Source organism: Naegleria fowleri (genome assembly GCF_008403515.1).
Source record: "Naegleria fowleri strain ATCC 30894 chromosome Unknown tig13, whole genome shotgun sequence".
Taxonomy (NCBI): domain Eukaryota; phylum Heterolobosea; class Eutetramitea; order Acrasida; family Naegleriidae; genus Naegleria; species Naegleria fowleri.
In genome coordinates this window covers 71,272-93,296 of record NW_025407945.1, presented here as the reverse complement: position 1 = coordinate 93,296, position 22,025 = coordinate 71,272, and the positions used below count along the sequence as shown (strand labels likewise).

The 22,025-nt window shown below is 38.0% G+C and overlaps 7 protein-coding genes across 7 annotated transcripts; 3 read left to right on the top strand and 4 right to left on the bottom strand.

The window, feature by feature from the left end:
* Positions 1–44: 44 nt before the first annotated feature.
* FDP41_012114 (uncharacterized protein) lies at positions 45–1,340 on the bottom strand (the record flags this gene model as incomplete). Its single annotated transcript, XM_044702598.1, has 3 exons — positions 45–385; positions 512–829; positions 1,040–1,340. 3 exons carry the CDS (start codon positions 1,338–1,340, stop codon positions 45–47), a joined length of 960 nt encoding a protein of 319 aa, XP_044566170.1.
* A 405-nt stretch (positions 1,341–1,745) lies between these two features.
* FDP41_012113 (uncharacterized protein) lies at positions 1,746–6,585 on the bottom strand (the record flags this gene model as incomplete). Its single annotated transcript, XM_044702597.1, has 7 exons — positions 1,746–4,578; positions 4,684–4,820; positions 4,984–5,013; positions 5,217–5,654; positions 5,724–5,975; positions 6,154–6,246; positions 6,466–6,585. The coding sequence occupies 7 exons, from the start codon at positions 6,583–6,585 to the stop codon at positions 1,746–1,748; spliced, it is 3,903 nt and encodes a 1,300-aa protein (XP_044566169.1).
* Positions 6,586–6,769: 184 nt separating this feature from the next.
* Positions 6,770–9,823, bottom strand: FDP41_012112 (uncharacterized protein; the record flags this gene model as incomplete). Its single annotated transcript, XM_044702596.1, has 1 exon — positions 6,770–9,823. One exon carries the CDS (start codon positions 9,821–9,823, stop codon positions 6,770–6,772), a length of 3,054 nt encoding a protein of 1,017 aa, XP_044566168.1.
* Positions 9,824–10,502: 679 nt separating this feature from the next.
* FDP41_012111 (uncharacterized protein) lies at positions 10,503–13,247 on the top strand (the record flags this gene model as incomplete). Its single annotated transcript, XM_044702595.1, has 1 exon — positions 10,503–13,247. One exon carries the CDS (start codon positions 10,503–10,505, stop codon positions 13,245–13,247), a length of 2,745 nt encoding a protein of 914 aa, XP_044566167.1.
* A 526-nt stretch (positions 13,248–13,773) lies between these two features.
* Positions 13,774–15,492, bottom strand: FDP41_012110 (uncharacterized protein; the record flags this gene model as incomplete). The annotated part of the gene is made up of 1 exon (XM_044702594.1): positions 13,774–15,492. One exon carries the CDS (start codon positions 15,490–15,492, stop codon positions 13,774–13,776), a length of 1,719 nt encoding a protein of 572 aa, XP_044566166.1.
* A 200-nt stretch (positions 15,493–15,692) lies between these two features.
* On the top strand, positions 15,693–18,842 carry FDP41_012109 (uncharacterized protein; the record flags this gene model as incomplete). The annotated part of the gene is made up of 3 exons (XM_044702592.1): positions 15,693–17,245; positions 17,427–17,942; positions 18,119–18,842. The coding sequence occupies 3 exons, from the start codon at positions 15,693–15,695 to the stop codon at positions 18,840–18,842; spliced, it is 2,793 nt and encodes a 930-aa protein (XP_044566165.1).
* Positions 18,843–19,792: 950 nt separating this feature from the next.
* Positions 19,793–21,145, top strand: FDP41_012108 (uncharacterized protein; the record flags this gene model as incomplete). The annotated part of the gene is made up of 1 exon (XM_044702591.1): positions 19,793–21,145. The coding sequence occupies one exon, from the start codon at positions 19,793–19,795 to the stop codon at positions 21,143–21,145; it is 1,353 nt and encodes a 450-aa protein (XP_044566164.1).
* Positions 21,146–22,025: the final 880 nt, after the last annotated feature.

Genomic DNA, 22,025 nt, shown 5'->3' with positions numbered 1-22,025 from the left:
AGATTTTACTTGAATAAGTTGGAGCTAACTTTGTGTTCAATCACTTAAAACATGAACCAAGTTTGAATCAAAAGCACAACAATCATCATCATTGGCATCACATAGTGTTGAGTTCCAAACCAAGTGCCCATTGCAAAACTAGTTTCAGTAATATTTCCATAAGTAAAAGTGGACAATCCATAAGCAGGGTCATAGGCCTTCACTTCACAATTGCAATTTCCAACTTGTTTTTTCCATGAATAAAATTGAATGGCATCTCCAATCAAGGCATGAACAGTTTGATTCAAAACAGCTCCGTATTGAAGATTGACAGCGAAGAATGGAACATAAGTGGCAGCTGTGAGAGTGTTCCTGACAAAGGTTGCATATGCAGTACCATCATAGGCTGGATTTGTTGTTATCATTATTGGAAATGTATATTGAACCATTGTGTGATCATTATAACATTGAACAATGAATCGTGTGAAAGGAAGCATTTGATTTCCAAATGAGGAAATGTTATAAAACTCACCTCCAACAAGAATTCCAGTCTTGTTCAAATCATAAACATCTTGCATGATAATTTGAGGATCTCTTCCAGATCTAATCCATCCCTTCGAAGCAAAACCAAATCCACATTGAAAATGAACAACTTTTGCTCGATCCGGATTGGGTTGAGTATTTGCTGTCACAATGTCACAATCTCCTGTTCCGACAGCGTTCTTCATCGTTTCAAAGAAACCCAATTGTGTAGTATTGTATCTCTTCACCACATTGATGTAATTGGTCTTGTAGTGGTTGTTAATGATCTTCACCACACTTTCGGACAATTTTGTTTTTGTTTCAAGCCCTGCAAATAAGTGGCAACCAAGAGTTTCCAAATTTGTATATTGTCCAAGCGCGTTTTCACATACCGCATCCATAGAAATACCCATCCATCACATTTTTTTAATGACAAACCCATTCATTCGTTCGCAAACAAATGTATAGGAGTTCGTTCGAATATAAACAAATATTCAATTTTTCACATTCACACACACATTGAATTCAAATGACTTACATGGTGAAAGTGTTCCAATCTCAAAACAAGTCACAATTGAGGATTGACCAACAAATGGATCCTTCTCTGGCCATGTAACCTTGGTCGAGCATTGTGGAACTCCAAAAAACATATTTTCTGAATAGAATTGAACCCAAGTGGGGTCGGCAACGAGTTCTTGAATGGCAGCATCGAAAGCGGCGGTAAAGTCCTTGTTGACTGAAATGAGTTGTTGTTGGTGAGAGGGGAGAACGAGAACGAGTAAAGAGATGCACAATAAGAAGGCAAAGAATGAGCGGTGGTGGTGGTGGGTGGATGACATTTGAAAGTGAGGGTTTTTTGTGTGTGTTTTTGTGGTGGGAATTGTTGAGGCGTGTGAATGATGAAGATGCGCGTGTGTTATAACCAAATGAGAGATGGAAAGAATTGAATATTCGCTCATGCGATGACTATTGACAGCTGCTAACACCAGCTACTGTCGGAGACATGACTATTTCATGACATTTAAACTACTATAGAAAGAGGATGATGTGTGTTTCGCTGGATTGTCAAACATGAATTGCATTAAGTGAAAGAATGATATGTTGCTAGATGCTCTATCATGGGCTATTTCACTTGTCGTTTAGTAGTGGAGTGGAATGAGAGGCATAACTTGTGAAAAGCATGACAGAAGATTCAAATGCAAGTATTGACTCAAACGTTTATCACTCGTCCATTCGCACTAAAATTACTTTTTCGATTTGCTTGTTGTCTTTTTACCTCTCGAAGATGAGGATTCCTTCTTTTTTTCTGCCCTTTCTCGTTTCTTTTCAAAAGATTCTAACTTGTTAATACTCTTCATCTTACTCACAAATTTGTCAAGTTTGACATCATCTTCTTCTTCTTCATCGCCCGAATTCAACAAGTCTTCACCTTCAGATTGATTCGCCAAGGCAGCAGTGACCTTATTGAATCCTTTGTGAACTTTGTTATATTGTTTGGTGAGTGCTGTTTTGGTTTTGGTGTCAACTTGTGAAAACCAGTCCTTGTGTGTATCAGAAACATTTTTACCTTTAAAGGTTGTTAATTCACACATGAATTCTAATTCATCTCTTGAAATTTGATATTCATCCATGGCTTCAATAGTTTCATCCACATTTTCTTTTCCTCCTTCCAATAATGGTTGTAACAAAGTTTTGGAGAGAAGCGGTAAATAGTCCAACATTTCATTTGTGTCTGCACTTGCTTTCAGAGAAGCTGATTTTTGAATGGCCCTTAATAGATTATAATTTTTAGTGGTTGTACTTCCCTTACCCAAAACCATTGGGAATTGGAAATATCGGTCATAGGTACGTAGAGATTGGAAAGATCCTCTCACAAAATAGGCTGGATATAAAGTGCTGTAAAAAGCATGAGTATTCATGTTTCCAAACGCCATATTTCGATATATTTTCGAGCCAACTACATCTCCTTCTGAAATAGAATCTGAAGCAAGAGCAATTCGATCCATTCGTTCATTGTCTGGAACTCCAGAGGGTCGAATGTTAATGTAATTTTGTTCTACAAAAAGTGGCACTAACATGGTGTCAAAATAATAATCTTCTAAACGATCATTGTAAGGCTTGTTACTTGGAGCAAAAACATCTCGAACGACGTCGAAAATTCCATCGGTGGTACTTGTTTTTGTCACGTCATTGGTTTTGGCATCCAGATATCCAATGTGATCTTTTGTGCTATATCTGTTAATCAATTGGAGATTATTTAACACACTTCTAATGTCATTGTTGAGAGATTCGACCATATATTCTACTGCATTCGAGTCAATGCTTAACTTCTCGTGTTTGCAAATTTCTAAAATTCGTTTTGTAATGGTTGCTTTGTTTGGTCGACTGAATTTCACATCTAAACAGTTGGCAATGAGTGTCTTTAAATTTTGTTTGGATCTATCATTGGCAATGCAAATAATTGGTACGCGTGTTTGCTTAATAATTTGAACTAGTTCTGCAACACCACCTCGATCTCCACTGGACATTCCATCCACTTCATCCATAATGAGAATGGTTTGCTTCTTCTTGTCGCTACTTCCTTGATTTATCTTGGCAGGTTTTCCGAAAAAGTCCTTAATGCTTTTTGATAGACAAACTTCAACAACTTCTTCTTTCATGGCCTTCTTTGAACGAGCGTCACTAGCGTTCATTTCAATAATATGAGTAAACCCTGCCTCTCTCGCGGCAATCGCAGCTGTTGTGGATTTACCAATTCCAGGAGGCCCTGAAATGAATGCAGCCCTCTTCCAATCGGATGAAGCTGTTTTCTTTCTACCTTTAGTTTGTGCTGCCTTATTACTTTCTTCTTCGTACTTGGCATGCCAATTCTTGAGCCAATCGAGGAGTGTGGTAAATTCTTGTTTGTGGCCAATAATTTGTTGTGACGTATCGGGTTTATATTTTTCAACCCAGAGTTGATCATTATCACCATTACGTGCTTTAACTACTTCTTTAGAAACTTGCACGACATTACTTGGCTCTTCTGAAGTCTTAGTTGCTTTTCCACCTTTAGTTGCTTTTTCAGATTTCACACTTGTTGTGGGCTTGACATCTTGCATGGAAACGTCTCCATCTTCGTCGTATTTTCCATTGGGGTTTGATTTTCGAATCATTTCAATAAAGTCATCTTCTGAAATTTGTTTCGTTTTGCATTCTCTCGCTTTCTTCATTTTACTTTCTCCAGGATCATCTCCCACAATTATGTAATCCGTTTTTCCAGATACATTTGTACGAACAAGACCTCCATATTGTTTGATGAGATCCTCCAATTGGTCTCGATCCAATGATTCCATTTGACCTGTAATGACAAATGCTTTCTTTTCCAAAAACATGGGTTTTCCTTTTGGAATTTCTTTGCAGCCTGGATTTTTTGCTCGAGTTTTGTTTTCGTGAGCACTCTTGTCAAAAAAGCTCTTCTTCTTTGGTGTTTCAGATGCAGATTTTTTGGACACAGCGTCAGAGTGACTCTTTGATTCTTCTTTTTTCTCAACCTTCTTTTTTGGAGATTCTTTTGGAGTTTCTGGTACTGTCATCTTTCGTTTCTTGTTGGATGGAATTGTTTCCTCAATATCTTCACTAAATTCTTCATTGTCATCCTCTTCATCCGCAATGACTTTTGATTTTTTTGTAGCTTGTTGTTTCGTTGTTTTTGCTGGTGACTTGGTTTTCTTTTCTTCTGAAGTTGTCGAACTCTTGACAGGAGTACCAGAAGATGAAGTGGATTTCTTTTGTTCAGGTGTCGCCTTACTTTGTGATCGAGTATTTGGTCGAGTTGGTGTTGAATTCAATTTTTCCCTGATCGACGATGACGACTTTTTTGAATCTAAATCACTATCTTCACTTAATTCATGAACTGTTGTTGAGTGTTTTGGAGATTTCTTGGTGGGTGTGGATTGCTGTTGTTTCTTAGTGGGTGTGGTCTTGTTCACAAGTTTCACATCCTCCTCAGAGTCTGAAGATAATTCAAAATCAATTTCATCATCACTACTTTTACTCAAAGACTTTTGTGAAGCATGCTCTCTCTTTCTCTTATTTCTGAAAATTCAATGATCGTTCGTAATATATGAAAGATCATCATATGAATCATCATTTGAATTTTTCAAAATTTTGAACCTTTTAAATTCCATTAAAGATACTCACTTGGATTCTTCCGAAGAAGAAGAGGCATTCTTTACTTTGGCACTCGGAGATGCTGATGATGAAGTGCTATTGTTGGTAGTGCCATTATTACTACCTTTTCTCTTCAATGTAAAAAACGATGTAATTTTTGAAGTACCCTATGTATGGATAGGAAGTGAAGAGAGTGAATTCATTGTTTAAATTTGTTAAATTTGTTAAATTTGTAAATCAAAGATTGAAATTGGAACATGAGCAGCGATCATCATCATCAAATGTTTTTTAATTTATATATAACAAATTTACTCCTCTTCAACAACAAACCTTTTCCTCTTCCTTCTTCTTTGGGGGCATCTATGTGTGTGCGCACAAGTGTGTGTAATTGTGTAACTCGGTTCGAAATTATATTGTCGTTATATTTTTTAATTTTTAATTTTTTGTTGGCGGGTTCAAGTGTGGAAATTCTTCCAACGACGGCTCGAACTCAATCTCTCTTGTGTGAAAGTAAGAAGCGTGGTGTACACCTTCTGAACGAATGGATCCATCATTCATCGTACAGTGGAAGATGGATTGGAGCTTGAGTGGATGAGTTTTCGTTTTTTGAAGGGAGTGGTCGATGGAGAATGCGGTAAGGTCGTTGACGTTGTTTCGATACTGGTTGTTGTTGTTGTTGGAATGGATTTGGGAAAGAGTATTTGTTCTATCGCTGCTGAGGTTGGTGTGACGACACTTGGCGATTCTTCCATCGAAGGCGCATGATGTTCCATTGGGGATGCGTCCACCTGTAAAGTTTCGTCCTTTCTAATCGAGGATGAGCTTAAATTTGTAAAAGTAGTATTCATTAAGGAAGATGAAATGGGTGATACTCTTGATTCAACAAGTAATTGTTCGTATCGAATGCAAATATCAGAAAAAGCTGTACAGCATTTGGCATGTTCTTCGAGATGACTTTCATTTGAAAGCCAAAGAATTTTTAAAAGTTTTTCCTTAAATCTCTAGGCATGTCATAATCATCCAATTCGAAAGTCACTTCACGATCATCATGAATACATGTGTAAGCTTACATTTTTTGATCGTTTCCTCACTAAATAATTTTCATAATTAAAATTCGCAATATAATCAGCAACTTGAATGAATCCTTTCAATCGTGCCACTTCCTCTGGAGTTCTCTCTTCCTCTCTTTCATGTATGGATAATAATGATTTTTTTCCATTATCAAGAACACTTTGTCGAATGCATTTATCTGCTCCATGCTTTAAAAGAATTTTTGTAATTTTTAAATTTCCCCAAGAAGCAGCAGTGTTGAGAGCAGAAAGCTGAAATGTTCCAAAAACTATTTGTATGAATGGAATTTTCATTCATTGACTTGAATATGTGTATTTACCCGAAACTAGTGAATATTTTGTGATTGAATAATAGCAAAGACCGACACGCATTAGACAACCGTAATGATGTGAAATATTCTCAAATCTGTCGAAAATTCGACCGCCTTACCTGTGTTGTTAAATTATTCACATTTGCTCCGTTTTGTATGAGGTATTTAACAATTTCAACATGTCCTCGAGAACAAGCCCAATGCAATGCATTCTGTTGTCACATCATGTGGATGATGACGATATGTAAAAATTCATCACACTTACTTTCTATCAAGTCATTCAATTCCGAAATGTTGTTGGATCCACATATTGTATTAACAAAATATTTTTGTATACATGAAAACATGAATAAATTGATATTATCATATTCATATTCGATCAAAAATAATATTTAAATGAACAACAACAACAACACTAAATCAACACGTACTCCCATCAATCCATAACAATCAATATTCGTAATTTTCTTTTCTTCCCACCATTGTTTCATCCGTGCAAGATCTCCGATCTGAGCAAAATAGACAAATTGATATTCGGGTGTTTCTTTCATGTTTTGATAATTTTTTATGAATTTGATAATAACTCGAGAACCACAATATGCTTTTATGTGATCATCTTCTTACTATGAATTATTGAGAATTGAATTCATGGTTTGTTCGTTTTATTCCCAAGTGGTGTTTGGACGCGAAAGTTGGATTGTCTCAGACAGATTCATAGAGAGTCTCTACATATCTTTATTTCACAACTTTTGATTTGATGGATTTTCGCTTACAATTTGCACACACTGGATCACCCATCAAATCATAGAATTTCATATTCTCAAATTCATTGCCACATCTCTGACACAAGAAGCATTGTTTATGGAAACACTTTCCAAGTGCCTTCACCATATCTGCCTTATTGACAATTTTTTCCTTACAAGCAGAACATTCCAAATCTCCACTACTGGCAGCAGCAGGTTTGGATTTCTTTTCTGCATTTTCATCCTTTGTTTGATACTTGACATGTTTGTTCTTATTTTGAATACAAGTGGCACACCAGAATTTTCCTGCCACTGTCGCAAAAGGTCCTACAATTTCTTTAGAGCAATTGCAGCAAGTAAAACATGGTTTGTGATAGTAGCCATCTGATGTTTCCATATATTCTCCAGTAATTTTCTTTTTACAAGCTGCACAACGTTTGGTGTGAGCTGGATCATCGTCGTCCTCTTCAGAACTTGCATTTGTTTTATCTTTTGGAAGAAAGATGTTTTTAGAGGGAGAAGCACCGAAAGAGGATTGTGGAGTCTTGTCTTCTAAATCGGTGAAGAGAGCATTGCTTGATCTTTTACCAGCAGTTGTTGTTGTTGTGGTGTTGGTTGTGGCAGTATCGTCCTCACTATCTTCAGAGTCTTCAGAATCTTCGTCGTCACCATGTTGTTTGTGATTCTTTTTCTGATCAGAAGAGGAAGCGTCAGAGAGTTTCTTTTTGAAACGAGAATCGACAGAAATTTTCTGTCCAATCACTGAACGAGAAGCACTTCTATTGGTGGTTGCTGGACTAGTCGTGAGTGTCTCACCTGTGGCGGAAGAGTCACCGCTGGTGTTTTCGGCTTGGGCATTGATGACTGCTCTTGTGACTGCATCGTCATCTTCATCACCCATAATGGAATCAATTTGGAAATCTTTGATATTATAATATTCAAGTGTTTGCTTGAATTGCTCTCTGATTTCTTGTATTTCTTTGGATCGAAGTGTTTTTTCCTTCTCGAGATCTACCTTTTCATTTTCCCAATTGAGTTGAATTTGTTCTTTTTGAAGTTCCCATTCGGATCTTTTTTGTTGAATGAAACGTTTCTTTTCATCGAGTTGATCTCTCATCTTGTTCAGTTCTTCCTTCATTTGCTTTCTCTCAAATTCAATCTCTTGTTTTGTAATTTTTATATTTTCTGCAGTCTCTTCGTGAGCTTTTTGTTCGTCACTGTACTTCTTTTTCCAACTCTCAACAAATTGCATCCAAGATTTTTGAATATTTTCCCATTCTTCATCGTTCTTTGTGGTTGGTTTTTTTGGTTCTCTCGGTGTGCTGGAGAGTATATCAGTTGTTGAGGTTGTGGACTCTCCGTGACGTTTCACAGCACTCATCGAGTTTCCTGCACGTTGTTTGTGTTCTTGCAATTTTTGAATGAATGCATCCAATGTCTTGTTTGTGTTGGAACTGGATGAAGAGTCTGATTTTTTAGGTTTCTTGTGATGCAATTTGTGCAAGTCAGTCAATTCCTCTTCGTCAAATATAGAGTTATAACTTTCAATGACTTGTCCAACAGTGTGAATATAAAATTCAACCATCTTTTGTGATAATTGACGTGTGGAAATGAGGATGGTTGCATTCACTGGTGCATTCTTCTTGCTATTATTAATATCAACGGCCTTGGCAGCTTCGTCATCATCCTTTAATTTACCACGAAGAAGAGCAGGACCTAAAACTACAGATAATGATTTGACACTTAAACGATTCTCTTCCTTGTAAAGAAGAATTTGAACAAGGAAATAGAAAAAATCTCTAATAACATTTCTATAAATTGGATGCATTTCATCGATGACCTTTTTCAATGCAGCCACACGTTCGGCATCGTTGGTCATTTCATTAATTTCCACAAATCGATGAAAAGGTTCAAACAATGCCCGATCCAACTTGTTAAAATATTCCACCAATAAATTACACACCACATTTGGATCAATCGAGTTTGGAAAAACGACAGGTGTCAAATCTCCGCCTTTTGATTGAGCCTCATTTAACATTTGAATAAATCTTTCCTTTTCGACAGCCGATCCAGTCAATCTGAAAATTCCCGGAGTTCTCTGAATTCTGTCTTGTTTCAAATAGGAGAGCATTTTCTCAAGAATAGGTGGAATACTACTCACAGAAATTGAAGTTCCATTCGGGAAGTGATTCTCCAACAAACCACCAAATAAAATTGGAGAACTTGTTGAAATTCTCATGATACTCATTCCTCTGGCAGTGGCAGGATCGAGAGTACTTGGTGCCGTGTTCGTTGTCTCCTTATTGGCCAATTTATTCAACAACAAGTGAAGTCCAACTTTGGGTTTTTCGGTGGTGGATGTTTGTATGGGTGAAGGTACTACTAGTGATGAATTGTTTTCTGTTGTTGTTGTTGTTGTTGTTGAAACGGTGGAAGATGATGTTCCTTCTTTCTTCTTTGGAGAGAGTGTAATTTCATCGACCAATTGATCGACTGAATCCGAAACATTTTTAGCAGTGGATGATGAAGTACTTGTGGATTGTTGTTGTTGTTGCTCATTCGCGGCAAGAAGAATATTTGACAAGTTGGCATTGATGGGAACAGCACCAGCATTATTACTCGAGTTTGAGGAAGAATAGGAATTACCAGGTGATGTTTTGTTGACAGCAGCCACACTTCCGGAACGACCTGGAGAAGTCAAGGACGTTTGTGAGGAGGATGGCGTCTCCGATGAATTATTCAAATAGAAAGGAGGTTCGAGAGTGACTTGATATTGTTCTTTGAGTAAATTCTTCACCAAAGTACCCCACACAACTTTACGAGATTTAAAGTTAGTGACGTGAAGTTCGCAATTTTGTGTGGTGGGTGCTTTGATGAGAGAGGATGAGGATGATACGGATGATCCGAGATTGTGTCGTGTGGCAATTTCTTTTAGGAGATCATCAATGGGTTGATCCAGAGAGAGTGTGTATTCTTCGGTGCGAGTGGGATTCAGCTGTACTGAAATCTTTCGTGTGTTGTTGGATTTGAAGGAGAAGCTTCTCATTTTTTTCAGTTGAAGGTTTGACAGGTGAAGGATGATGGACTTTCAAATATGGGTGGCTGAAGAGAGAGAGAGCATGTCAGGAGGAAGTACCTCTTGATCTTGCATCCTCAATTTAAATTGTTCTTGAAAAAAAGTTTCAATCATTAGCAATTAATTGAACCATGAGGAGGAGGAGGATGAATGGGATTAGACTCTAAGGGTATGCATACACGTTGTAAGTTTTTGAACCCACTAAAGAGGTTATGCTGAAACGAACTGTTTTGCGAAGAGTTAAGGACATGAAGCCTCATAAGGTTGAATGTTACTCCATTCTCACTACCCGTCATGATCTTATTAAGGGGTCCTATTGCCAAGCGCTTTATCTCCATTCGCTTTTGCTGGAAGCACCTTAGAAGGAATAAAATGGACTTTGTTTGAGGAACAAAAAAGAAAAATTCACGAGAGATCGCCAAAAATGGTAAAAAATAAAGTTTCGTTTGGCACCTCTCGAAAGAGGCCTGAAACGTGGAGTAAGGTCATTCAACAATGCGACTTATAAAAAGAAATATCACCATCTCATCCCAACATAACCACCACACAGATACTGTGTGTTTTCAGAAACAACGATATCCCTCTCTATCTTTGAAAAGGACTCGAACAACCACGCAAACCCGATCTCCTCATGTTTCATCATCATCGTATGAATGAAGAACACCTGCACTCGAGTGCAGAACATGAATCTTCTTCCCATCATCATCATCAACCTCATGGTTCAACAACAGCAACAACAAACTCCTCACAACAACATCCACCTTCAAATCTTGAAGAAGGTTTGACTTTTAATCACGAGAGTGCTTCTTCGGGTCGAAAGAGAAAAAAGTCTTTTTCTATCCGAGATTCAGCATCTTCGTCCTCCCTTTCCTACGTATTCAACGACACTTCGGATGCCTCTTCTTCCATGAGAGGATTTGAAAGTATCACTCTTGAACCCATTCCCCTTCAAACCACCATCACTGCCACTACCACCACAACCACCACCAGATCCTCTCAATACGCATCAGACATCCATCACCCAGAAGCAAGTAGCACAAAGGCCATCACTCTTGATTCCTCCCATCATCAGCGCTATCATCATGAGAGAAGTGTTTCTCCCAATTCCACCTCGACGTCGTGTCATACTTTATTTAAGCATTGTTGTGGAAAGATTATTGAGGTTGTGGGTGGTGTTGCAGGAGGACATATCAGAACATCCACCACAAGCACTCAGCATCAACATCTGCCGTCTGTGGAGCATTTCCATCATGATTCCTCTCATGATGCCATTGTGGAACATCCTTCCTCATTGGATCCAGTACTGCATCATCATGAGGAGCATATCCGCTCCAATCTTGAATCAATAACCTTACCTCCCATTCACCATCGTCATAATCCTCATCAGAACAATCAAAAGCCTCCTCACAATTTCCACAATTCACACAACTCTCATCATGACCAAAAGGTTCCTCCTGCTTCCACAGAACCATGTTGTGCTGAGTGTAGTTGTGGAGACCACTCATCAACAAAACACAACTCAAACAAGAGTAACAATGAAAAGTCTAACCATATTCCTCATCATCCTCATTATGAACATCACACTTCATTTCCGACTCCTCAATTTTACAAGCGAAGTCCCACCGTGGCTCTTATGAAACATCGTTGCAATAGCGAACCATTGAAAAGATCACTTGAAAAAATTGTTGGAGGCGATTCTGCGACTCGAAAACATCTCCACATTTCTCAAATTGAAAATTATATACCTAACATTACCAATAACTACGCTCAATATGTTTCAGTGACTATTAAGATTGACTCTTTTGTGAAGGGATTTGAAATCAGTCACGAGAATATCCAAAACGATGATATTTCACCTATTGTGGACAAGAGTATGAATCAGCAGGTGCCTCACAGACGAAAATCTCACTGTACCAGCGTTGTTGTTGGAAGCAATCTGTCACATTCATTTAAATATTTTGATACAATTTATGTACACATGATTCTTCCGCCCAATTCAAAAACTAATATTCGGCCAAACTCTATTGAGGATGACTGTTCAGAGGAGAATGTCATTCCTAAATGTACTGATTCAAATAGAGATCAGCAAAGTGACTCAATGCCAACCCCACGCAATATCACTGATTCGTGTGATAGCATCTCTAAACCTCGCCGTAAATCATGCCTTCCTGGTCACGCCAAAGTTCAGCCCGTGAAAAAGCATTACACTTACCAAATTGTGGATTTTAAAGTTGTTAAGCCAAATGAATTTAAACATTTGGATCAATTGAATGGTGAGGATGAGATTAACCACGACCACCAATTTCATGACCAATCTGAAGGAGAAGATGATGAAGAGAGCGTTGACAACGAAGACATCATTCATATTCCAGGTGGAGTTTTTTGCAAATCATTCATAGAAAGTTCTCAAAAGTCATCTTCAAGGCCTGATACAGCTTCATCTAGTATTCACACGACAAGACGGCCACCATTTTCAACCTTCTCTGAATATCATTATGTGCCTCCTAAAATACATCAAATCCTTCTCACACGAAAGCAACGAAGAAATATCAAGGATATGATCGACATTATTAATAACACATACCAAGAAGATGTAGAGTCCACAGGAATTTCTCAATGCAGTTTACCTGTGAACTTTGTGGATCGTCTCAATTACTTGATGGAATGTCCAGATTCCTTTGTTTTGGTCAGAGATGAAGCATTTTGCGATTCTCTAAGTGTGAATGATGTGATGGGTCTGAGCATGTTTGGCTATGCAGCGAAACATAAGCAGTACTATATTATTAACGAGTTGTGTCGAAAACAACCATATCGCGTTCTTCAAGATATCGTGCAAGACATTGATCAGCTCGAATTTATTGCATCCTTGGAGGACAAACGAGTCATGGGTTATATCATTCATTCTTTGCTTCAGTTTGTTGAGAAGGAAAAAGAAATTTTAGCAGAACATTTGAACGGGTCACTTCTTCACAACAACCTTGATGAAGGACATTTAGATTTCAGACGCTTTGGAAGTGTTGAGCAATTGGAGTCCTTTTTCAAGAACATGCTTGTGAGATATTTTACTTTTATAGATAGTGTTTTTTGCGTGGAGGCCTGGACCCAAACTGTGTCAGATGCCAAACCTCCTTTTCTTTCTCAGTCTTTATTCATACAGGAGGCAATCAAAACTTCAAAACCCAAAGTGCTCAAATATTTAATCGCTGAAGGTTTGCTGAAATGCAATGACTACTGTGAAGGCGGAACTGCTTTGCATTGGGCGTGCCTGAACAGATCCATGGAGACCATTCAGATGCTTCTCAAAGTTAAAACTCTCAATAAGGGACTCAAAGTTCGTCACAAATTACCGAGCAATTCTCGTTTGAAGCCTTTCGAAAAAAAAGACAGCTTATGAAATTGGAAAGGATTTATTTCAAAGTGTGCCTGCCCGAAAAGACGAATGTGCTGAAATGCTTCGACACTTAAATCCCACAACATCCGATAAGCTGCAGTACTTGGTTGGAAAAATATTTTCAAAATAAAATGTGGCGTGTCATGGTGCATTATTGGACTTTGATCTTTAGTGTTTTGCCTTAAATGATCAACTTTTCGTCACACACACAGTGGCCAATGCACTGTTTTGCATACTTGTTTTGTTCACAATATTTCGAAACACCTTAAATCGAGTCAATTTAAAATTCAATAAATTTCAACATGATTGTGACGTTATTCAAAACAATCTTCATCCAAATACACTCACCCCTGTATCGTAATGGGGCTGGACGGAATATTAATCTTTTTTTCTCAATAACCACATTAATAATGTCACTACAATGAGAAATGATGATGAACATGTAAAATATAAATATTTTCAAATCAATGCATTCAAAACATGCAACCGTACTACAACGATATTCTTGTGGGTTGTTATGTTGTAGTGACTACTTGTTTGCTGTTACCGCTCCTGTTAAGGCAATCATTGGATAAATACCAAGCACAGCAATCACAATCACCAATACTCCAATGATGGCCACAGTGGCTGGGTTTAAAATTTTCAATAATGTCTGCAGCTGCTGGGTATATTGTTTGAGTATCATTTGAGAGGCATATTTCAACCCATCTTGTATAATGCTATGCTTGCCACTCATAAAGCAAGCTTGCAAATACGCAATCTCGTAAGGTGAGAAAATGTGTTTCTGTTTTAACATGTAGGCCAAGACATCATCAGCACCTGCTCCATACTTGGCCAAGCTTGCCATACTCTCGACCATGTGTTGCAGAATTGGATTTGAGCTAATGTTGGAACAAACAATAAGTAATTTGGAAGTAATTTGCTCCTTATCAAGAAGAGACAATGTATGTAAGAGAGTGGCCTTATCTTGCAAAAATTTCAAATTACCCAAAGGAGTGTGCATTTTGATGTATTGCCACTTGAGAAAAGATTTGAAAGGAAGGTATTCGGATGACATGGTAGAGGGAATGATATAGAGAAGTGCCAACCAATGATATTGAACACTTCGCACCAGGTAGTTGGTCCATTGTAAGAATGCAGGCACTGTGAGACCCATACTCTCAAAAATTGCAATATTCTGAGGTAAAATTCGAGTTAATAATAAGGTAATTCCTAACAGACCTATGGTGGTCATAATTGCCGGATAAATGAGAGCACCGGTGATGGCCTTTTGAACTTTGATTTCTCTCGCAAATCTTTGAGCACAGTACAAGAGAATCGAGTCAAAATCTCCCAAAGCCTTTGCCAGAACTAATGAATTGTAATACCAACTTGGTAAATACATTTGCACTCGAGATAATGTGCTAATAAATGTTTTGTAGTCTGTTCCACCGAGTGCACTTTTTGGAATTTTCACTTGAGCTAAAAAGGGAAGTAAATCTGAATCCAATTTCGAGCTTCTTAACATAATGTCGAAAATACTAACGCTGTTCACAGAGGGAGGAATAGAGTTGACTAAAAAGAGAATGTTGTTAAATGCTTGAATGGAGTCGGTTGAGAGTGGTGGATTTCCTTGAAAACTTCTAATAAACTTGTTGATAATTCCGGGATGAGAGGTTGGATCGGAACGACTGGTTGTCGCAACTGGAGTTGCCGTGGTTGTAGTGGCAGTATTATTCGCGTGCTTTGGTGAATTGCTGCTTGTTCTTCCAGCTGCTGTTACTAAGCCTTTTTTCTCATCATCTGCAAAATGATGAACAAATAGTTTGTTTGTATTTCCAATAATGGAATCATGATGATGGATTTTAGAAATAGTGTCCTCGGGAGTGTTTGTATTCTTGTCATTGGCATCTTGAATCTTGAAATGTTTCTCACTATCAATTTCGCAAGCTCGGAATAATAGATGAGAATTTAATAAATATTTCAAAACGGAAGAGAGAGTGGACCATGTGCTTTTTGATGATTCTCTTGATGTTTTATCACAATGATTGAAATGATGATGATTATTTGATGATGATATCTGTGCCAAAGATTTTCGGGAAATCGAATGATTGTGATCCACCACATAACGATCGCATGATGGGTTGTTGCTTGAATTTCTTAAAGAAGGAAATAAATGTGCCATCACTCTTTTCATTCTTGATTCTCTCCTCGTGTGGTGATGAGAAGCAGCGGTGGTAGTAGTAGTGGTGCATTCATCATGATTCATCCTCCTTTTCATGTTTCAGCATATTTTTTAATTCTTTCATGAAAGTAAAATTTCATTTGGAACAAAACGAAAGGACAAAAAGCCATCATAAAGAATAGACATGGCGAATTTGTATTTGATCTCAACTCAGACTGACATGATGAAGTTTGTCACTCGTACTTTTTTTGTAATCCAAAGGTCAAACAACCGAAACTCAAAAAATGGCTTCCACTCCTCTCTCTGTGACTCTTTCACACAATGCTTGTCGTGTAACCATCTCATCTTCTTTGAGTCAGGATTCTCTTGGAATGGCCGCTCATGAACAACCACCACCACCGGTCAAAGTCTCCTTATTGGCTCTCTCTGATTCCATGTGGAGATTGGAAGTGAATGATCCCGATGACTCTCATCTCACTTTGGACTCCTTTGCCATTGAGAAGGAACAAGAATTGATCTCTACGTCTGCTTTGCCTCTTGAATTGATTCCATCCTCGTGTGGTGTTGATGAGGAGGAGGAGGAGGAGCAGAAAGGGAATGTTGATTCACAATATACTCCTTTCCCAACAACGACGATATCGTATTGGGATGTAAAAGTGAGAGCGAGTAGTACGAGTGGTGGTGGTGGTGGTAAAACTTTTATTCGAATTTATCATCATCATGGTGAATCCACCATGAGGGAGGGTTCTGGAGGAACAACGGTGTTGTTTTCTCTTGATTTGATTGAAAATAAGAGCAGTCAAAGTTGTTGTGGCAGTCATGAATTCTCCATCCTACTGAAATCTCTCACATTTTCACACCAATTAGTGACTCATTCCATTCCCATTCAAAACAAGGACTCTAGTTCCAAATATTCTGTTGACTATATCTTTGAAAATCAGAGTCTGTATGAAACATTGATGTCCTTCTCACCATTAAACAAAGAAAAGGCGTATGGATTTGGAGAGAAGAGTGGACTCTTGTCAAAAGAAGGAAGAAAATGGCTCATGTGGAATTATGATCATTTTGGATATTCATTTCATTCGGATCCATTGTATCAATCGACTCCATTTCTCATGTTCTGTGGGTCAACAACGGGCAATTCTTCTTCTTCTACTACTCGTTCATCATTGAATTCTGCTATTTTTGTAGATACTGTCAGTAGACAAGAATGGGATTTGACTAATTTCAAACCTGAAGTGAAACAGAAAATTGTGAAAAATTCCATTGAAAGATATGGAACCATGCCCATTTATTTATTTGTGGGAGAAACATCTCTCTCACTCGTTCAACAATTTTCACACAAAAATTTCACAGGAAGAACTTGGCTTCCTCCCATGTATGCTCTTGGTTTCCAACAGTGCCGTTGGAGTTATTATCCAGAATCGAAGGTGAGAGAAATTTCAGATGGATTTATTCAACACGATATTCCATGTGATGTCTTCTACTTGGATATTGATTATATGAATAATTTTGAATGTTTCACAATTTCAAAAGAACATTTTCCAAAACCTGTCTCTCTTGCTAATCATTTGTTATTAGATAATAGACAGAGATTTGTAGCCATTATTGATCCTGGTATTTCAAAGCGTGAAGTCGAACCAGAAAAGTACAAAGTTTATGCAGAAGGAACACTTGAAAATGTTTGGTGTCAATTGAAGAGAGAAACTTACGTGGAACAAGTGTGGCCATTTAGATGTACATTCCCGGATTATTTCAATGAGAGAGTGAGAAAGTGGTGGGGAAAATATTATCGAGATTTGATGGATCGAGGAATTCATGCATTTTGGAACGACATGTAAGTTTTTAATAACTATTCTCACCATGATATATGACACGATCATCTTTTTCACAATTCATATTGGTGAAAATTTGTGAAACTTGCAACGAACTGATATTTTCAATTCTTCATGCCTTCATTCTCTTCTCATCATTCTATATGATATGATACGATCGTCATCTTTTTCACAATCACACAGGAATGAACCAGCTGTTTTTAATGATGGAACATTCAAAACATTCACATTAGCAGTGGATCATAATCTTTCTCTTCGTAACGGCACTAGCCTTAATATTTTGCATCGTTTCGTTCATAATGCCTACGGTCAACTCATGGCACGCGCTTCACACGAAGGTCTCGTTCAATTGAAACCCAATGAAAGACCCTTCCTCCTCACACGCAGTGGTTACTCTGGAGTTCAGAAATATGCATGGTCCTGGAGTGGTGACAACAACTCGACATTCGACGATATGAAAATGAGCATTGCCATGTTGTTGAACATGTCATTGGCAGGTCAAGTGATGGTTGGAGCTGACGTGGGTGGATTTGTTGGAGATTGCAACCCAGAACTCTATGCTCGATGGATTGCATTGGGAGCTTTGTGTTATCCGTTCTTTAGATCTCACTCGACGAAGGATACTCTCGAACAAAATGCTTGGACATTTGGAGAGGAGTGTGAAAAGGCGTGTCGAATTTTCATCAAATTACGTTATAGGTAAGTGTGAACTGTGGAATAGTTGTCACCGAGAATGAGTGAATTCTTTAATAATAATGATAATTGAAAAATATTTCAAATACCTTTAAATTCATCTCTATATATCGATAATTGGATCTCTACATGTGAATTCCTTACATTTTTTTCATGCATGATATCATACACATTCACCACAGATTGACACCATATTTGTATACATACATTCAATATGCAACCAATCCCAACAAGGAATTTGCCCCTCTCATTCGACCACTTTGGTTGGAATTTCCACACGATTCAAATTGTTATCATTCAGAATTTGAGAATACACAACTCTTTGTTGGTCCATCCTTATTGGTCGCTCCAATTTTAGAAAAAGGAGCAACCTCTCGAAAAGTCTATTTACCATCTCATCCAGGTGGATTTTATGACTTTTTCAATCCATCTCGCCACTTTGAAGGAGGACAAGTGGTCGAATTTACTGAAATCGCTTGGGATAAGAGTATTGTTCTTGTTAAGGCCGGAAGCATCATTCCAATGAGAGCTGAAAGCAAACAATGTGTTTATGATACGCTGACAAGCCCTATTGAATATCACGTGTTTGGAAGACTAGTTGCCAATTCTACTACTAATCAGAGTGGTCATGATGAAGATCTCAGCCAAAATGTGTTATATTTGGATGATGGATTTTCCAATGAGTATCGAAATGGAAAATTTGGTTTATACAAGTTAGTGTTGCAACCCAACAATAATGAGAACAATGTAACCAATGACAGTACTGCTGAACGAGTGAGTGCTGAATTGATTGAGGGAGAAGGTTTTCCATTTGTTCTCACCCAAGAACAAGTGAATGCACAATATTTCAAACCATTCCCTGAGATTTATGAGGAAGTTGAAAATAAGAAGTGTGAATGTTTGTAGTAGAGGAAGTGTGTGATGTTGCTTGTTATGAATCTTTTATGAATTGGCGAAAGCTCTTCCAAAGTGATTCATTAAGGCCACCCTTGTTGTTTTTTTGTTCATTCAATGCAATTCACCAAATGAGGTCTCTTGTATACACATGTGTATTATTGAAATAGTTATGAAATTTGACACTTTTTTTAAACAAGAAGATTCGATTCCCAAAATGTACTATTGACCTCTATTGTGGCCTGGCACTCTTTTCGCTCGTTCAACTTCATCATTTGCTCCATACAACAACTTCCTTTGATACAATTCCTTAATCCCAAAAAAACAAAACCACACACGTTTCAGCAAGTTCCCAATCTGCAGTCGGGAACTCGAAACCAAAAATAATTTCACGCAATTTCAAAATTTACGGACGTTTTTTCTTTTGCTTTTCGAGGACAAAATTAAAAGAAACGACGAATCATCATCACCTTCTCCCGCCCGCTCTATTGACCGGTAGTATTATTAGTAACAACAACAACCGACTCAAACACCACCATCATCCTCTTCACTACTACTCTAGTAATAATAGCATCACCCATTCCGAATCAATCTCTGAGGAGTGAGTTTTTGAAAATTTGAATTTATTGTTGTAACCTCACAATTCCAAATTTAGAATCCTTCTATATCGATTGTAGTTTCATCTGAAGCCTCATAATAGCAGCAGAGACCAAATTTTAACTCCCCATACAAGTATAATTGCGTTTAAAGTTTTTGAATCGAAAACAAGAATTTTAAATCATTACCGAATCACCTATTCTAGAAATTGAGAGAAAATTAATTTGCAGTTTGTTTGAAGAAAAATAGTTAACCAATCCTCTACAAACCAACTACATCTCACACTCACCTCCAAACAACCACAACATTTTCCATGTTCCCTTTCATCCACAACAATATCAACATTCATTTTCACTCAATCAACAATGTTTGCTGGAACAACCATTACGACAATGAACGACAAGTTTGCCATTCTTTGCAAGAACATCACTCACCAGGATACAAAGACTTTGCCTTCCATTTCCGCGCCATCAAGAAAAGAAAGTAGTAGTAATTTAAATAGTATCAATTTTAACGAAATCATGATGAATAATAATATGAATCAACAACCCTTTATGTGGTGTGGCCAAAACCAAGAGAGCTCCTCCATGAATATTTATTGCTCCTCTTCTTCGTATTCTGTCACAGAAGCAGACAAAGGAAAGGAGCATGTCTTAATGAGAACAGACTCATTTGAAATGTCAGACGACCAGAGCAGTGACTGCGACTATGAAGACGATGAAGAGGAGGAAGACTTTGAAGACGATAGCGATTGTGACCTTCACAAAAATTATTTCCGTGCCTCTTCTCTTCACGATGAAGACGAAGAGGACGAAGAGGAGGATGACGACCAAGAGGAACACATGTTTTTCGATGAAGATACCGTCAGTAGCCATGAAGAACACGAATTAGAAGTGAGTCCTTCAATCGATATTCCCTTCTGGTTTGGAAATGAGGATCCAGAACATGTAAAGTATGTCCTAAAGGCATATGACAATTTTCTGGGCCTTAATTCACACCGCTCAGCCAATAGTAGAATGCCAATTCGATTTATTGGCAAAGTGATTCGTCAAGCTATTGAAGATGACAACATTATTGTTCGCCAAGACGACTGTGATTATGATCAAGACATTACTGTTGGATGTGACACGTCCACCAGCAAGCAACAACGAGTATTGGTGACATCTGAAACCTTATTCATTTATGAACGATCTCAGAAACTTGAACCAGGGTCTATTTCCAAATGCATGAACAAGTTAATCATTGAAACGATGTATGACTATGATGAAGGGATTCCTATTCACATTTTCATACACGACGACGAAGAAGAAATGGACGAAGTGACATGCCTACAACACATCTCCATTCTGCAATGTAGACCTTATGGAGGAAATGAACAGGATTTCCATTATTCAAGCCAAAAAGTCACTCAAGCCTCTCAACTTCTCGAAGAAATTTCGTCATCGACTCGTGGCTTGACCTATTGCGATCTCTATAGCCAATGCTTACAAAATGCTGAGCCAATTCTGAACAGGCTGAAACCAAAACTTGCCATTTCAGATGGAGAAGCAGGTTCACCTGAGCAGCACAATTTTTTACCAGAGTTATCATCTCCAATACCGTCCCCCTTCGGAGTCGGTTTAAAGAATGTCAGCGACAAACAAGACAAGTCTTCCTCTCATCTCTCTCACATGGTCATGTTCAATAGCCACATGCTGGTTTTCCATTACGAAAACTAATCGAGCAATCTTGTGACCAAATAATCACCTAGTTCTAAGTTGTAAATAATAGCGGCCTTTATGTAAATACAACAATAAATTTTTGAGACAGAATTTAATGGAGCACAAGTGTCCCTCTGGTTTTGATCTAGTGCGACACACTTCTAGGTAGATAAATGATTCTGCACTCCAAGTTTATTTGAACTGCGAAACTTCAAAGAAACATATTCGAGTGCAAAATTAGAAATCTTGTTTCAGATATTTCATGAGCCGAATACTTATTCAACAAGCAATACTTTCGATTCTCGTACCCAGAAGGAGAAGAAGAATTCCCTAATTCTGATGATAAGAACCAGGATGTATGGCTTTTATTGGTATTGGTATTATCATATTCCTTTTCTTTGAAAAGCTACTTTTGAGTCATAAGATCAAAAGAGCAAAACTTGGAGTCTCAAACAACTTGACTACTCGATCCATTCTATGATAAATTAGAGAAAGAACAAAAAGCAAATTCTCGTACTCATGCCATATTGTGTGATTCGTGTTGGAGCCTGCCTGATCAGCAAAATAACGTTGCTTTGTCAAAGAAGGTTCGGAGCTCCTGAATCTCACGTGAGATCGAAAATCATACATGTGTTCTTGAAATGATTGCTCAGTAGCAACAGTACCATTATCGATCCGGCCCACTTGCTATGTTTTTTCGTGCAGTGAAGGCAATACTCGAATTAAGGGTACCCTACATGTTTACCAGACTTGTGATCAGTGTTATCTTTGTGAGAAGTGTTTCAATGCAATTGATTCATCGGGGAGTAATGATGGTGGTAGTTGTAGTGGGAATGGTAGTAGTAGTAGTGGTAAGGGAGTCCTCATTCGAAACATCACTTTTTCCTTCATGGAAAGA